Below are 19245 nucleotides of genomic sequence, written 5' to 3' on the forward strand. Positions count from 1 at the left end.
TACCAAAGGGGGAAGAGCGGGGAGGGATAAATTAGGAGTTTGGAATTAGCAGATACAAACTACTATGTATAAAATAAACAACAAGTCCTAGTGTATATATCACAAGGAACTATATTCAATATCTCGTATAACCTATAATGGAAAAGAATATGAAATATATATATATATATTTAAAATTGAATCACTTTGCTCTATACCAGAAACTAACTCAACATAGTAAATCAACTATACTTCAATTTTTTAAAAAAAAAAATGTAATAAATAAGGTAGAGTAGCTTCTGTTTTCATCACTTTTGACAATTATTTTTATCATTACAGATGAACCTGTGTTCCAGCCTGTGTTCTCAAGATAAATAACCCCTCCAATGACTATCTTACAGGGCCACCATGATTACCAGATTACTGGATCTTCTAATCTCTTTAAGTGGAAAACCACAGGGTAACAATCTGAAGTCACAAGACAGACATAGCAAAGTCTAGAGCTTTAAAACCATTTTGACTAGTGCCAATTTGACTAGCGTTGTCCATAGTTGAGACAGAAGCAAATGTTGTATGTATTTACTTTCTTTCCTCTACCACCTTTACTGTCTGACAGTAGCCAAATCAACACTATTGCAGGAGACAAAGTGATGCACACTGTGTTTTGTTACATCCTGAGGTGAGAAGAGTAGGGTTATCCCCTCTTCTCTCTACAAGGTCAAGGTCATCCAAAATTACCCATTGATTCACTGTCCTGGAAATATTTTAAATGCTATTTCAGTAGATTCCCAAAGTATTACATCATCCCTTGAGATGACAACAGGCTGGCAGAAAAAAAAAAACAGTGGAAGAAGTGAAAGTTCCAAGTAGTCAGCCTTTCATAGCTATGTTTTTTTTTGCCTAGGAAACCTCATCCATTTCCCCTGCTTTAGCCGCCGCATATATGCTTATGACGCCCAAATCTATTATCGACACAACACCTCTCCTCTAAACTCCAGACCCCAACTCCAACTATGTAGTGAACATCTTCACCTGAATTTCTTAGGCACCTCAAACTAGATAAGACCAAATAAATGTGAGCCTGTCTTACCTTTTCCCAGAACTTGCTCTTTTCCTCTTCCCCTTTCTCATCTACCTCCTCATCCAAACTAGAAACCTGGATGTCATCTTTGACTCTTTCCTCGACTCTACTCGTAACTCGGGTCAGCCTCAGTGCTCACACTTTACTCCATCCTCTTCATCCTGTCACTGCCAGGTTCTGATCATCACTTGCTTGGACTATTCCCATGGCCTTCTAACTGGCCTGTCTCCACCAGCCTTGGACCCCTCAAATCCGTCCTCTGCGCTGCTGACAGAGAGCTCTTTCTTGAATTCAAATCTCATGTGTCTCTTAAAACGCTTTATGGCTTCCCACTGCCGAGAGCAGCATGGTGCTATCAGGTACTTCAGCGGGCAGTTTACCTGCTTCTCCGGCCTCATCTTTTCCCCTCTACCTTCTGTTGCCTTTGCACCTTACACTCCAGCAGGAGTGAATTGTAATTCTGGAGAAACCCCTAGTAAGCCTTCCACATCCATGCCTGTGCCATGTCCTAGAATTATCTATATCCTGATCTCCATTCCTCTGTTCCCGAACTGCCTGATAAACTCCTTCCTCTACATTATGTCAGATCCTCTTGGTAGGTCATTTTTGCCAATCTAGACAAGTTTAATCGCTCCTTCCTTTACTTCTAGGCATACATGCAGCATATAGAAGAACACACCGAAGCCACCCCTTACACATTATTACGAATACTTATTTACACTTCTGCCTCCCCAGATTGTCACTTATTAAAGGCACAGGCCATTTTGTATTCAGTTTTATAACCCTAATGCCTAGCATGGTATCTAGTATACTGTACACTCAAAAAATACTAGCTATTGAAGAGGATTCTAAAATTTATTCAGTTACATAAAAAGAGCACCACTACACTGAGACTTATTTATCCTACAAAATCAAAACTACCAAGAGGTATCACCTCACACCAGTCAGAATGGCCATCATCAAAAAATCTTCAAACAATAAATGCTGGAGAGGGTGTGGAGAAAAGGGAACCCTCTTGCACTGTTGGTTGGAATGTAAATTGGTACAGCCACTATGGCGAACAGTATGGAGGTTCCTTAAGAAACAAAATAATAGAGCTACCATATGATCCAGCAATCCCACTCCTGGGTATATATCCGGAGAAAACGGTAATTTGAAAAGATACATGCACTGCAGTGTTCACTGCAGCACTATTTACAATAGCCATGACATGGAGGCAACCTAATGACCAGAGACAGGAATGGGTAAAGAAGATGTAAACATATACACAATGGACTATTACTCAGCCATAAAAACGAATGAAATAATGCCACTTGCAACAACATGGATGGACACAGAAATTATATACTAAGTGAAGACAGAGAAAGACAAATATATGATATCACTTATATGTGGAATCTAAAAAAATGGTACAAATGAACTTATTTACAGAACAGAAATAGAGTCACAGATGTAAAACACAAACATAGTTATCGGGGGGAAAAGGGGAGGGATAAACTGGGACACTGGGGTTGACATATACACACTACTATGTATAAAATAGATAACTAATAAGGGCCTACTGTATAGCACAGGGAACTCAATACTCTGTAATGACCTATATGGGAAAAGAGTCTAAAAACGAGTGGATGTATGTATAACTGATTCACTTTGCCGTACAGCAGAAACTAGCACAACGTAAATCAACTACACGCCAATAAAAAATTAATTAAAAAGAAATCCAAAGATCTTCACTCAGAAAACAATTCAAAAACTAAGCTCAAAACACCACAACTGCTCAGTACTATTAGATCCATTCTGTGGGGAAAGCTATAAAGTGCTATACAACTGGCTACTGGTACTGGTATGGCTGTGGTTTGTATATACACGCACTTTTAGGTACATGTCTTATCTACTCCCCCAATGAGACAGAAGTACAATCTGTGTCTTTCATACTGATCTGCTTCCCTGTGTCATTCCCCACACAGTGTCTGCTCAACAGACATACAATCCCGGTTGTAATAATAATGGTGAAGTTGACAAGGAGCCTGTATTAATGGAAAGAATACTAGCCAGCAGCAAGGACCCTGGAGTAGTGTGATAAAAAGTAAAAAAAAAAAAGAGAAGTCCCTGCCCTTAATGAGCTTATATATAAATGAGAAGGAACATGAGGAAGTAACAATTTTGAGGACCTATTATGTATAAGACCCTGATTTGGGCACGATATAAATTATTCAGTCCACACAAAAACTCTGAGATACAATCATTATTGTCTCTATTTTATAGTACTCTAAATGGCAAGTGTTTCTATGTCATATTTGAAATAAGCTTAAAAACTCATACTCAAAATTTTATATGTCCATCCCAGTGATCTTCAGACAAATGCACAATATAAAGATTTTTTTAAAACTATAGTTTTAGGGACTTCCCTGGTGGTGTAGTGGTTAAGAATCCGCCTGCCAATGCAGGGGACACGGGTTTGAGCCCTGGTCCAGGAAGATCCCACATGCCGTGGAGCAACTAAGCCTGTGCATCACAACTACTGAGCCTGCGCTCTAGAGCCACAACTGCTAAGCCTACGTGCCATAACTACTGAAGCCCGTGCTCCACAACAGGGAAGCCACCGCAATGAGAAGCCTGCACGCTGCAATGAAGAGTAGCCCCTGCTCGCCGCAACTAGAGCAAGCCTGTGCAGCAGCGAAGACCCAATGCGTCCAAAAGTAAATAAATAAATTTATTAAAAATATAATTTAAAAATAAGACTATAGTTTAATAGCTTTGCAGCAAAGGCAGTAAAATGCAGTGAATTAGAGTTCCTGCTCTAGAGTCAAGACTGCCTGGCATGCCCTCCTGGCGTGCCATCCAGGCTCTGCCTCATATGACCTGTGTTTTCTTGGTTACTTTATTACTCCCTCAGAACTTCAGTTTTTGCCTCTGTGAAATAGAGTATAATACTCTATTTTATAGGATGAATGTGAAGATTAAATGATATACCTGTAAAACCCTTAATAAAGATTTAATAATACCAATACTAGTAAATTCATAGCAATAAAAGCTAAATTTAAAAAAAAGTACAAAAAGAGAAAACATTACTTACAGAAGCCAGTAATCTTCCATCTTCCTTCATAGCAAGGTAACGGTTCGCACACACTCCTTTGATAGACACAACCCCTCTCTCTTCTGCTTGAAGTTGTAGTTTGACTATAAGTAATGGAGAAAAAATTACCTTTGTAGCATCATAGAAAAAAGAGGCATCTACACGTTTATACAACATGCAGGGTAAAGACAAGAGGCACTTGTGCATCCAGCCAAGGAGCTGGGGGACAGGGGCCAGATGTCAATTAAATTCTGTTAGAATGAGAGGCAGACCCACTAAAGTATGAATGCCTCTTGACTCCCTTCTTAATCCAGTGTCAGTGAGCGGATAAGAGTGACAGATGGAGAATTTTTTTCCCTTCATGTGTAATTAGCCTCCACTTGGCCCTGTTAACTACTTAGATTTTTTTTTAATGAACATATTTTAAGAGTACATAAATATATAAACTACTTATGAGAATTTCCACACTACTGCCTAACTTTAAACGCTTTAAAAGTTATTTTAACCAATTCTTCACAAATAAGGTATAATTGCTCACCATTATCTTTTGGTTTGTATTTCCTTGAGTTTCCTCACATTTCTAGCTTCCCCTTCAATACAATACCAAATGCATTTATCTTTCTTTATGGAGGGATTGTGATGTATAGTTTTTTTTTTTTTTGCAAATATCTATTGGGAAAACAAAATGTGTATGCTTAATTTGCTTACAGTGTGATGAAAGATTTTCAGAATGTAAGATCCTGAAGAGGATGACCTATGTGTTACACTACATTATCAATATTAAGCAGACGGTTGAAAAACAAAAAAATAGATACTACATGATGATGATAATGCCATAGGGACAAACAATCATCTAATTAATTCAGTTAAAATTAAGTTCAAAATTTGTTTTGCTATTCAGAAGCAGCATTCTCCTGCCTAGAACAGCATTCCCCAAAATGTATTTTGGCTAACAGAAATTACTTAAACAGGTTCTGGGGCCAAGTAAATTTAGGAAATTCTTGGTTAAGTCAAGTTAACTCTTTATTGTCAAACTTCTCAGAACTTTGCCTCTCATAACCTGCATTATAAATCACCATAAGGGGATCAAGTACACAGTGTGTATAAAATGTGCTTGGGTCCCAGAACAAGTTTTTTCATAGGCTATTCTGTGGCCTATAAACGTATCTAGGACATTCTTGAGAGCAACAGAAAAAAGCAGTGAATATTCAAGATTTTAGAAATCAGAATAATATTATTTGGATAACATTAGAAACATTAAGTAAATTTAATTTTCCCAGGTGAACCCGGACAGCTAGGAAACATGGCACGAAAAGGCAATGTTTGAAAAATTCTGGAATTACTATTAACTTTGTTAGACATAATTATGTCATAGTAATTATGTTTTAAATTTTTTCCTATCAGGTAGAACAACATACGGGTAAAATGAGATATAACATCTGGGATTGGCTTTAAAATATTCCAGGAAAAAAATAAAATAAAATATTCCAGGAATCAGTATTTTTTTAATAAAATGGGTGGGATAAATAAAACAAGATTGATTAACCTATGTCAATAGTTATTAGAAGCATGGGAGTTCATTATTCTCATTACTTTATGAATGTTTGAGAATTTACATTTTTTATAAAAAGATATTTGTTGGACATTTAATGTCTGATTCTCCTCTGTACCAGTCACTCCAGGTGAAATTCTTCTACAGAATCTTAAAAGACAGTACAAAGTAAAAGGAATATAATCAAGACATGAAAACTAAAGGGAAGGGAAGCCCAAGATTTATTTTTAACAAATATAAGCAAAATTAATGATTATGAATAAAAATCCTTGTATATAGCTCTAAAGTGATGTAGATAAGCCGTATTAATTATGAATGCATTTGCATCTCTTTTTAACTCATATGGTTGTATAAATGCTTCCGAGGCAAGACTGCATAGTCAATCACTATACTTTTTTCCCAGCACTTTATCAATAAACTATAGCCTAGCTCAAGCCCACCATCTTATAAATGTGTATTACTGGTCATAAGGCAGATTATGGATATTAATGTGTGGTCAGTACCTGCAATTCAGTACCCAAAGTAAATGTCATCATTCACTTATTCATTGGCCTTTCACAGATTTCTTGGGATTCCACATTAGGATACTGTCATTTGATAAGCCACTAAAAAGTAAACACTAATTGTAGATGCCTGAAAAGTGTTTCCATTAACATATAACTATAAAAATATAAACTTTAAGGGTTTCCCTGGTGGCGCAGTGGTTGGGAGTCCGCCTACCGATGCAGGGGACACAGGTTCGTGCCCCGGTCCGGGAAGATCCCACATGCCGCAGAGCGGCTGGGCCCTTGAGCCATGGCTGCTGAGCCTGCGCATCCGGAGCCTGTGCACCGCAACAGGAGAGGCCACAACGGTGAGAGGCCCGTGTATCGCCAAAAAAAAAGTGTATATATATATATATATATATATATATATAAAAACTTTAAAAGTAACCAGAGCCTGAAACCAATAAGAAGCTGGAAAATCCACAAAATCATAGATTTTCTTTAAAAACCCATCAGAGCTGAGATGCAAAGAGACCTAAGTAAACTAAATTTCACATACAGATGATCCCTTCCCCCACCAAAAAGATGACCTGCTTCCATCTTTGACAGGAAGAAGACTAACCCTATCAAAATGGGGAGTGTAAAGAAACCAGCTGAACTTTTACAAACTTCTAAGTGCTGCTGATGTGAAGAACTGGATTTCTAAGGAGCCCTAATCAAACAGCAATTCCATACCCACCTGCCAGTCCTCTCCTACAGAGCTTGCACCTAGTGCACAACCATCACACACCAGAGGCAGAGGACAGAACAGAAGGGCTAAGAGATCCTTCTGAAGCACCTAAGGCTTTGCTGAGTGCAAAGCAGCAGTCCACTGACAGCTGGGAGTGGAACAGAGCTGAGAGAATCTGTTCCAGCCCTTTGCGAATCACTGAGCCTTCACCAAATGAAAAGCAGGATGAAGAGAGATCTTCAAAGACAATGGTAGATTTCAAGAGCAAGGATAATCCTGACCTACCCAAATAGTTAATAGCTGGGCTATTTTTGTCTTAGACAAAATGGAATAGGAGAAAGTACTCAACCCAAAAGAAGGCAGAAGAAGAGGAACAGAAGGACAAAGAACAGATGGGGAAATTAGAAAACAAATTCCAAGATGGCAGATTAAACCCAACACATCAATAATTGAACTAAATGTAAATGAACTAAACACTTAAAGGAAAAATTGTCAAGAAGTTAAAAGGCAAAACCCAACTATCTTGTCTACAAGGAAAGCACATTAAATACAAAGATACAGGCAAGTTGATAGTAATGTGGGAAAAAAATATAAAATGTATAACCCTAATTATAAGAATGCTAGTATGGCTATATTAATATCTGATGTGGACTTCAAGGCAAGTAGTATAACTAGAGATGAACAAAGTTATTTCATAATGATAAGAGGGTCAGATACCTCAAGAAAACATAATAATTTTAAACATGTAGCACATAATAATAGATAATGTGCTATAATAATAAATTGCCTGAAGCAAAAATTGACAGAAGAAATAGATCAGTAAGTATATGGAATATAAGAATAATGTTATCAGCCAAACTTTTTTTTTTTTTTTTTGAGATCAGGTAGGTTTCATTTACCTGAAACTTTAGTCTCTTCTTAACATCAATGTCATTTGAAAACTATGCTAAAAAAAATTAACTCTGCCAGCATGGTAAGTGATCCTATGCTTATTTGCCTAGTGGACTTGTACTATTGGTACCCCTGGTACTTTTGTTTTTTAACAGTCTGAGACATAATTCATGTATGATACAATTCATTTAAAGTGTACATACAATTCAGTGGTTTTTAGTATATTCACAGAGTTATGCAACCATCACCACAATCAATTTTAGAACATCTTCATCATCCCACACCTCCTATGGTTCACCTCCTATGTCCCCAATACCACTAATCCACTTCCTGTCTCTATAGATATGCCTACTCTGGATATTTCATATAAATGGGATCATACAATATGTAGTCTTTTGTGACTGGCTTCTTTCACTTAGCATATTGTTTTCAAGGTTCATTCACATTATAGCCATGTATCAGTACTTCATTCTTTTTTATTGCCAAATAACATTGCATTGAATAGAGAGACCCCAGACATTTGGTTTGTTTCCAATTTTTGGCTATTACGAATAATGCTGCTATAAACATTCAAGTACAAGATTTTGTGTAGACATATGTTTTCATTTCTCTTGGGTATATACCAAGAAGTCAATATCGTAACTCTATGTTTAATCATTTGAGAAATTGTCAGACTTTTCCAAAGCAACCATTTCACATTCCCACTAGAAATTAAGGGTTCCAATTTCTCCACATCCAGGCCACATTTGTGATAATCCGTGGTGGTGTTTTTGTTTGTTTTTTCTATTATAGTCGTCCTAATTGGGTGTGAAGTGGTATCTCTTAGTTCTGATTTTCATTTTTCTGATGTTGAGTATCTTTTCATGTGTTTATTGGCTACTTGTATATCTACTTTAGAGAAATGTCTCTTCAGATCCTTGGCCCATTTTTTAGATTGTCTTTTTCTCATTGAGTTGTAAGAGTTCTTTATATGTTCTAGATACAAACCCTAATTAGATATCTGATTTGCAAATATCTTTTCCCATCCTGTGGCTTGTCTTTTCACTTCCTTGGTATTAATTATCCTTTGATGCATAAACATTTTTAATTTTCATGAAATCCAATTTATTGATTTTGTTTTTTCATTGCTTATGCATTTGGTGTCATATCTGAGAAACTACTGCCTAATCCAAGGTCATGAAGATTTACGCCTATGCTTTTCTCGTAAGAGTTTTAGTTTTACCTTTTCATTTAGGTTTTGATCCATTTTGAGTTAATTTTTGTATGTTGTATGAGGGTCCAACTTCATTGTTTTACATGCGGATGTGCCTAAATTGACACTTAAAGATCACTACACCCAAAATCTGCAGAATATATATATTTTCAAGGAATACTCCCAAGAATAAATTATATGCAGGCCATAAAACAAGTCTCAATATACTTAACAGGGTTAAAATCATACAGAGTGTAATATGAGAAATTAATAACAATAAGATATCTAGAAAATCCCACAAATATTTGGAAATTAAGCAATACATTTCCAAGCAAAACACATATCAAAGAAATCACAAGGGAAATTAGAAAATATTTCTAATTGTATGATAATAAAAACTCAACATGCTTAAAGGGAAAGGTACAGCTTTAAGTGTTTATATTGGAAAAACAAAAAATCATGAAAATCTCAGCTTTTACCTTAAGAACCAGAAGAGCAAATTAAGCCTAAAGTAATAGCAGAGGGAATACATACTATGTAAAAATTACACAGTGGAATATATATATATTAGTAGAAAATAATCCCAAAGAGCTAACAGTTATTTCAGCGTAATAAGAGGAAAATAATATTTTACTTTCATACACTTTTTGATATTTAAAATTTTTTTCTCGGTTGAACACATGTTACTTTTATAACAAGAACAATGTTAGCATTGTCAGAATTTTTAAATAATGTAGAATAAAATGCCAAGTGTATGCCATATTAAACATGAAATAATTGCAGTCATGAGTTCCAAGAGGGAAATTTCTCAATTAAAAGCGATGTAAGAAATGTATCAATCAAAAGGAATGTGTAGGGCTTCCCTGGTGGCGCAGTAGTTAAGAATCCGCCTGCCGGGCTTCCCTGGTGGGGCAGTGGTTCAGAGTCTGCCTACCGATGCAGAGGACACGGGTTCGTGCCCCGGTGCGGGAAGATCCCACATGCCGCGGAGCGGCTGGGCCCGTGAGCCATGGCCGCTGAGCCTGCGCATCCGGAGCCTGTGCTCCGCAACGGGAGAGGCCAAAACGGTGAGAGGCCCGCGTACTGCAAAATAAATAAATAAATAAATAAAATAAAAAGAAAAAACAAAAAAGAATCCGCCTGCCAATGCAGGGGACACAGGTTTGAGCCCTGATCCAGGAAGATCCCATATGCCGTGGAGCAACTAAGCCCGTGTGCCACAACTACTAAGCCTGCACTCTAGAGCCCATGAGCCACAACTACTGAGCCCGCGCTCTAGAGCCCATCAGCCACAATGACTGAGCCCATGTGCTGCAACTACTGAAGCCCGTGTGCCTAGAGCTCGTGCTCCACAAGAGAAGCCACCACAATGAGAAGCCCGTGCACCACAACGAAGAGTAGCCCCCGCTCGGCGCAACTAGAGAAAGCCCACGCACAGCAACAAAAACCCAACGCAGCCAAAAATAAACAAATTAAAAAATGTATTAAAAAAAGCAATGAGTAAACCTTGATGAAAGCAAACCAACTATAAAAATTACTGTAAGACCACAGGAGAAATTTTAACACTAACTGGATATTTTATACTTCTAAGGGAATTTTTTAATTTTTAGGCATGAGAATGGAACTGTAATTATTTTTAAAGGATCTTTTAGAGATACATATCAGTCTTTTGGAGATACATATCAATCATTTATGTATCTAATATGCACTAATACATACATATCACTTATGTAATAATTTATGTAGTCATTTTTCAAATGCTTTGATGAAATGACATGATGTCTCATATATAGTTAAAACAATCCAGTAGTAGGGAAGGGGGTAAAGAGCTAAGGCAGGTATAGATGAAACAAGACTGCGATGATAACTACTGAAGCTAGGTGATGGGTACATGGGGTTCATTAAATTGGTTCTATTTTTTGTATATGTTTGAAACTTTCTCTAATAAAAAATTGGGGGGGGGGGTATAAAAGAACAAAAAGTAACCAAGGCAGTTCATTGGGCAATTAATGTTAAATGTGGGTACCAACTTATTGAAGGGTATTGTCTTAGACCATTCAGGTTCCTATAACAAAAATACCATAGACTGGGTGACTTAAGCAACATTTATTTCTCACAGTTCTGGAGGCTAAGGAATCTAAGATCAAGATGGCGTTAGATTCAGTGTCTGGTGAGAGCCCTTTTTCTGGTTCACAAACAGCTGTCTTCTCTCAGTGTCCTCACATAGCAGAAGGGGCTCTGTGGGGTCCCTTTTGTAGGGACACTGATCCCATTCATGAGGGCTCCACCCCCATGACATGACCAGTTCCCAAAGGCCCTACATCTCCTAATACCATTCCATCAAGGGTTTGGATTTCCACACATTAATTTGGGGGGCGGGGGGGGGGGGGGACGACACAAACATTCAGTCCGTAACAGGTATGAAAACTGTGTTAATGTTCCAGAGACAGTCCTTGAGATACTTTTGGATTCTATACAGTGTGAAATCTCAGCCAGTACTCAAGGACACTGGACAGCCACTGTTTCATACTGGACTGGCTTCACAGGGAGGAAAGCTACAATAAAATAATCATACTTGAGATTCAGAAGACTCTGAATAAGCAAAGCCATTGGATCTTACGACATAGAAAAGGCATAAACCAAAGACGTGTTTTGTTGGCTGGAGGAAGAGTGGGAAGAGGGTCTTCTTTAAAGGAGTGGTTTTAAATATCAGGCACTTCAAGATAGGGAATGAAAGGAATTCTATTAAATTTCCACATAACGAATACAATGTAAAATTTTGCATACTTTTCAGGAAATGAAACAATATAATAGACAACCTAGCAAAAATTTGTTCTGAAAAATGGAGGATAACTTTGGATAACATTATCATCAACTCTTCTGAACCATAAAAATGATCTATTCCCTTCTGTGCCTAACCAGGGAAACTATTATCCTCAACCTAGTTTCTGGAAATAGAAAATATTAATGTATACTTTTACATTTAGAATAAAGGTTAAAGCCTTGGTGTTCACCTTATATAAAACTAAACCCTATTTTAATACTTCAATCTAGCTGTTTATACACTTGAAAAGTGTCTGTCATAGCTATCCAAAAAGCAAAAAAAAAAAATTGGTTTTCTCCATAATATTGATAATATGAAACTTGCCACCTAAAAAGTGCTTAATAAATGACTATAAAATAGAACATTCCTTTTTGTAGTATAAATAAGTACCAATTCTCTTGCATGCAGTGCGCTAGACTGTGGAATTATAATCTACCCTGGAAAACCTTCTGTGGTCATTCCCTTTTCCCTTCTCCCCTCAGTTTAGGATAGGAGTCCTCTCCTCTATACTCCTTTATCCTGCTTCCTCTACTCGGAACAATTTTGTACCCTACTTGTCTGGCCCTCTTTGATTGTGAGCTTCTTGAGGGCAGGGAACTATATCCATCTCTGTATCCTGTGAGTTAACACAATGCCAGACACATAGAAGTCTCTTGTGAATGTCTGATGGATTGAAAGCATCTCACACGAGAAAAAGCAGCTAAAGGAACCATTGCAGCAATGTCCTTGGTGTCATACTGGAGCATTATACAGGTGCTATGAGACTACGGAAAATGACATATCTATTATTAGAGGGAAAATCAGAGAATCTTTCTAGGCGAGATGAGGTTTGAGCTAAGTTTTGAAGGATATGTAGGAGATAACCTCATGAACAAGGTATAGGGTAGGGAGACTAGATAGAATGATATTCCAGGTAGAATGTCATTTCAGGACTGAGGCACGAAACAGCCTAAACAGCCAAGTCCAAGACAGCTAGAGCAATAGGCAAAATCCAGACTGAGAAACCCCACAGGTCGGGGACTTCCCTGGGGGTCCAGTGGTTAAGACTTTGCCTTCCAATGCAGGGGGTGTGGGTTCGACCCCTGGTTGGGGAGCTAAGATCCCACATGCCTCGAGGCCAAAAAAAAAAAAAACATAAAACAGAAGCAATAATGTAACAAATTCAATAAAGACTTTAAAAATGGTCCACATTAAAAAAAAAAAATCTTTAAAGAAACCCCACAGGTCAAATAATCCAATTTCCTCAACAATCAGTTACTAGGGAGAAAAACAGATGGAAGGAGGACCTGAGACTAAAAAAGGCTTAAAACTGACATACTTTAAAAAGTAAACTAAAGCAGAATATTTAAGATGCCTATCAGTGTGATGAAACTATTAAGAAACGCAAAGAAGTAATTAAAGATCTATACACTTTTATTGGGGGGTCAGGGGACTGTGATTGAGACAGGGGACACACAGAGGGGCTTCTACGGTGACTGGCAAAGTTCTGTTCTCTGACCTGAGGGATGATTACAAAAATGTTCACCTAGTAATAACCCATTAAAGTACAAATTTGTTTTATGTGTTTTTCTGTATCTATGTTATATTTTACATTTTGAAAGTTTTTTTAATTAAAAAAAGAAGTCTACAATAAAAGACCTTTCTAAATTGGACGTTGAACACTGAGGTAGCCCCGGTCACTTCAGCACGCTGGAGACCACCCACTATATTCAGGTTTTGGATACACAGAAGTCAACAATTTTGATAAACATAGACTTCTGGTGGCTTTCTAATGTTGATATTAAATCCAGTAAGAGATGAACTTGGAAAAATACATAGTGTATTATCCAAGTTTAAAATTCAACTTTTTTTTCTCTGCTGTAGCATAAAAACAAAAGCTGTAAACCACAAAATTGAAGAATCTCATCATTAGGCAAGATCTTAGGGGTCAATTGGTCCCATCACTATACAACTACATCTTAAATCCCATCTACAATATCCATGAGAAACAGTTGTCTAAGTTTTACTTGAAAATCTTTAGCAAAGGAGAATTTGCACAGTCTCTCTAAGATGATTTAGATATGTAAGCAAAGGAACAGAAACTCTGATCACAGTAAACTACTCAAATGTTCAAGTGCTCAGACCATTAATTAGCACTTGACACATTTAGTTAACAGAGTGTAACCAAAAAGCCGAACTAAACAATTTGCAACTCCTTTTTTGGAATTTCCTCCATGAATTTGTATCATCTTCTTTTGAATAGGCTCAAGGATGATAAATCTTTTTTTTTTTTTTTTTTTTTTTTTGCGGTACGCAGGCCTCTCACTGTTGTGGCCTCTCCCGCTGCAGAGCACAGGTTCCAGACGCGCAGGCTCAGCGGCCATGGCTCACGGGCCCAGCTGCTCCGCGGCATGTGGGAGCTTCCTGGACTGGGGCACGAACCCATGTCCCCTGCATCGGCAGGCGGACTCTCAACCACTGCGCCACCAGGGAAGCCCAAGGATGATAAATCTTAAAATCACGAATACTAATTTGTTAGAGCAGTAAAGGACTTCAGAGATCATCCAGTGCGCCCTCCTCGGTTATAAATAAAGAAGCTGACATTTAGAGAGGCTTGTCCCCGGTGAAAGAATATGGTTTTGGGAAATAGACAAGTCAGTGTTTCTGAGAACAGTGAATACATTCATTCATTCAGTCATGAACATTTACTAGTAACAGGTATGTGCCAGGTACTGTGCTAAGCAATAGGAAGCATAAAGGAAACTACAACATCAGTCTTTGACCTTGAACATACAATACTGTCGAGGAGAAGAGGGATGGTACACAGATAACTAGATGAGCTCCATAATGTCAGTGCCATGAGAGAAATTCACACAAGCTATCCAACAACGCTCAGAAGGTACACCTAACCCAGCCTGGGAGATGAAAGGTTTCCTGGAAGCAGTGACAACTGAATGGAGACTACAGGAATTAGCAGAGTTAGTCAGGAAAAGAGAGTAGGAACAACAACAACAAAAGCATCCTGACGTAACTTGCAAAAGAGAAAGGGACAGAAAGCATGGCACAGCCAAGGAATGTCAGGTACATGGGTGTGGCCAGCACAGAGTGAGGGGGCGGTGTGTACTGTGTGAGAGGGCATTGCGGGACAGGATGAGGCTGGAGAGGCCAGAGGCTCTGAAGACTATGTTAAGGAGTTTGACAGTGTAAAAAAAGAAGAAAGAATGCGAGCTTTGCATGAAATAGGATGGAAAGAAGTTGATAAATATGTGAGACTTGAAGGAAAAAGAATTAAAAGTTAATGAAGGGAGACAGTGGAGGTAAGAAGGAGGCAGGGAAGGAAGAAGGAAGGAAAGAATGGTTTCTCTCTGGGCCACGGGTTTCTCTGCCTTGGATATTTGGGAGATTGTTGAGATGGGAAATACAGGAGGAGGGACAAGTTGGCAAGAGAAGATAATCAGATAAGTTCCCTTAAGACATATTGACAGTCTGTGGAAAATCCAGACAGAGATATCCAGAAGAGAGTCAGCTATATGAATCTGGAGCTCAAAAAAAGAAATCTATGGGCTTCCCTGGTGGCGCAGTGGTTGAGAGTCCGCCTGCCGATGCAGGGGACACGGGTTCGTGCCCCGGTCCAGGAAGATCCCACATGTCGCGGAACGGCTGGGCCCGTGAGCCATGGCTGCTGATCCTGCGTGTCTGGAGCCTGTGCTCCGCAACAGGAGAGGCCACAACAGTGAGAGGCCCGCGTACCGCAAAAAAATAAAAAAATAAAAAAAATAAATAGAAAAGAAATCTATGCTGGAAATAAAGATTTGGTAATCATAGCAAACAGTGGCTACCTTGGACACACAGGCTGCTGCAAACCCACACAGGGAGATACAAAATGAGATCCAGAACAGTGTGTAACAGGCATGAAGTAAAGGGCAAAGGACGGAATCCTGCGACACACCAACATTTGCAGGAGGAGTAGAGGGTGTAGAGCCAGCAGAGCCTGGAAAAGAGTGGTCAGTCAAGCCAGCTCACGAGGGTAAGCACTGTGCACACACCTACACCCCCCCACACCTACACCCCCCCCACACCTACACCACACACACACCCCTACACCACACACACCCCTACACCACACACACACCTACGCCACACATGCGCACAAACCTACACCACACACATACACACCTACACCACACACACCCCAACACCACACACACCCCTACACCACACACACACCTACACCCCCCCACACCTACACCACACACACACACCTACACCACACACACCCACCTACACCACACACACCCCTACACCACACACACACCTACACCCCCCCACACCTACACCACACACACACACCTACACCACACACACCCACCTACACCACACACACCCCTACACCACACGCACCCCTACACCACACATGCACACAAACCTACACCACACACGTGCACACACCTACACCACACACGTGCACACACACCTACACCACATGCACACACACCTACACCACACACCTACACACACACACCACACACACCTACACCACCACACACACCTACACCAACACCACACACACCTACACCCCACACATGCACACACCTACACCCCCCACACCTACACCAACACCACACACACCTACACCACACGCACGCACCTACACCACACACACGCACTACACACACCTACATGCAAACCTACACCACACACATGCACGCACACATGCACTCCTACACCACACACACCTACACCACACACACACCTACACCATACACGCACACCACTACACCTACACCCCACACACGCGTGCACACACCTACACCCCACACACACGTGCACGCACCCGTACACCACACACACATGCGTGCACCCGTACACCACACACACCTACACCCCACATGTGCGCACACACCTACACCACACGTGCACACACCTACTCCTACACCACACACACGCGTGCACACACACACCTACACCCCACACACACATGCGCGCGCACCTATACCACACACACGCACAGCTACACCACACGATTTGGAAACTAAGGGACAAAACTTATTCTTTGTGGGTGGTACGATTTTCTGCATTAAAATTAAGAGACTAGATGCAAGGATTGGATACTGGAGCAAAAAAAGGATGTCAGTGGAAAAAGTGGTGAAATCTAAAGTCTGTAGTTTAGTTAACAGTAATGCATCAGTATTGGTTTTTTGTTGTTTTTTTTTTTACTTTTGACAAAAGTGCCACAGTTATGCAAGAAGTTAACCTTAGGGAAAGCAGGGTGAAGGGTATAGAGGAACTCTATAAAATCTTTGCAACTCTTCTATAAATCTATAATTTTTCCTGAACAAAAAGTTTTTTGAAAGTCAAAATAAAATACAAATGAAGTACTGAAAATACTCCAGCAAGGTTGCTTGATACAAGTATAAAAATCAGTTGAGTTTCTGTTACCCACAACAAACTTTTAGAACACACAGTTATTTTTTTTAAAAAAAGATACCGTTTGAGACAATAACTAAAGGTACCAAGGACTTGTATGGAGAAAGTTATAAAAGTTTATTGAAAGTCATTCTGAAAAGACTTAAAAGGGGAGCTATGTGTGCTTACCAATGGGAAGACTCAATATAGAGTCACTTCTCCCCCCATGTAGTCTATACATTTAATGAACCCCCCAAGAGTGGCCAGAAGTAGAAAACCAGGGGAGAGTAAAAACCAACCGAAGACAGAATCTCAAGTGGGACCTTTTTAAAAAGACCTTCAATGTCAAATGGTACAAAAGAAGTCCGGTAATATAGGACTGAAAAGTAATCACTGGATTAACCACAGGAAGAATTTGAGAACAGTTAATGCAAACAACTTCTTCAAGAATTCTGACTGAAATAAACCACAGAAATTAAATTGTAGTACTCAGAAAAAGTAACATGGTGTCAAATGCACACATTTTGGACAAATTGAACAAATTTCAGACAGAATTGGACTCATCAGGCTTCACCACTTACTAGCTGAGCTTACCTCTTCACCTGCACAATGGAAAATAATTGCTATTGCACAAGGCTATAGTGAAAATTAGATATTAGATCTCTCTCTCTGCATATGTAAAAGTTTTAGTATAGCCTTGTAATCATCTATGTAACCATCATAGATGTTGGCCTCCTACTCTACACCTGCTTCTTCCTATTGCTTTGTTTTGAGATTCAAGGATTCTATGATGTGTTAGGAAACCTTATACTTGATCTAGGACATGAGGATATCTAGAAAAGGGCAAGTATGATCTACAAAATGCAGAGGCATCTTTCAGTAATGTCATTTATGCTGTACGTAATGTCGTACCCTACTGAGGCTGACTCTACCTATGGCAAATAAATTTATAGTTTCACTATTCTCAAGGGAAGTAAACTAAATGGTACTTACTGCAAAGAAGACACAGACCTTATACAATTTCTCCATCTATTATCCTGTGTTTATTATTCCTTCATTTGACAAAATGGTATCAGTTGCCTCATGTGTCTGGAGCTAGAAATACAACAGTAGCCAAGATCTACAAAGTCTGTGCCCTCATGGAGCTTACATTCTGGTGGCAACTACATGGTGTTTCTTTAGTTGGGCCAGCATTAATGTTATTTCTCATTTAAATAATTTTAAGCTTAAGCAAAGTGAAACTCTTAATTCAGTACACAAAAATAATCGGAGAGAAGTTGCCTAATACTATATTACAAAGTTCACTATATGGATCGACCGCTGACAAGCACTTATATTCCTGACATCCTGTTCTGAGAACAGTGTACACATTTTAATTTCTTACTTACCGTTCAAAACAAACATATTAATTTAAAACTTGGTGGTACGGTGTGTTAGCTTTCCAATATAATTACATTTTTGAGTCAAAAAGTCACTGAGTCAGGTTTAGTAGTCTCCTTGGAACAGAAATTACTGAGTAACTGATAACTAAATTCCAAGGCATAACCCATTGGTTTATTTTCTTCTGTCAGGAATCATCCAATTTAATGCTGAAGACCAAGCACTGAAAACTTTTTAATGCAGATAACTGACAAAGGAGTGTATATAACAAAAGAAACTCATTTGCTAAAAATGAAAAACTTTAAATCTCCATATATATGGGGAATACCAGAGGTAATAATCAGATAGATTACAAAGATCAGAAACCTAACTTTATTTATTTATTTATTTCCTTTTTTGTTTGTCTAATTTGACTAACGAGCTTCACACTGACTCTCTCCTTAAACTTTCTTTTTTTTTGCGGTACGCGGGCCTCTCACTGTTGTGGTCTCTCCCGTTGCGGAGCACAGGCTCGGGACGCGCAGGCTCAGCAGCCATGGCTCACGGGCCCAGCCGCTCCGCAGCATGTGGGATCTTCCCGGACCGGGGCACAAACCCATGTCCCCTGCATCGGCAGGCGGACTCTCAACCACTGCGCCACCAGGTAAGCCCCTAAACTTTCTTTTTTTAT

The 19245-nt window shown here is 39.2% G+C and overlaps 2 protein-coding genes across 14 annotated transcripts in view; one reads left to right on the top strand and one right to left on the bottom strand.

Moving 5' to 3' along the window:
• The window catches only part of NUDT6 (nudix hydrolase 6), a 60271-nt gene extending 51374 nt beyond the window's left edge, over positions 1-8897 (top strand). For 11 of the 12 annotated variants that reach the window (XM_019927890.3, XM_019927891.3, XM_073804860.1 and 8 more), the window contains one exon: positions 319-8897. The gene's annotated coding sequence lies outside the window, so the exon portion shown is untranslated. The remainder of the gene's footprint in view (positions 1-318) is intronic. The other variant, XM_073804861.1, reaches the window with a different exon arrangement.
• Positions 1-19245, bottom strand: part of FGF2 (fibroblast growth factor 2) — a 62869-nt gene that overhangs the window by 16123 nt on the left and 27501 nt on the right. For both annotated transcript variants that reach the window (XM_073804867.1, XM_033856706.2), the window contains exon 2: positions 4137-4240. In XM_073804867.1, the coding sequence (XP_073660968.1) occupies positions 4137-4240 (104 nt within the window). The remainder of the gene's footprint in view (positions 1-4136; positions 4241-19245) is intronic.

Source organism: Tursiops truncatus, chromosome 5 (assembly GCF_011762595.2).
Source record: "Tursiops truncatus isolate mTurTru1 chromosome 5, mTurTru1.mat.Y, whole genome shotgun sequence".
Taxonomy (NCBI): Eukaryota; Metazoa; Chordata; class Mammalia; order Artiodactyla; family Delphinidae; genus Tursiops; species Tursiops truncatus.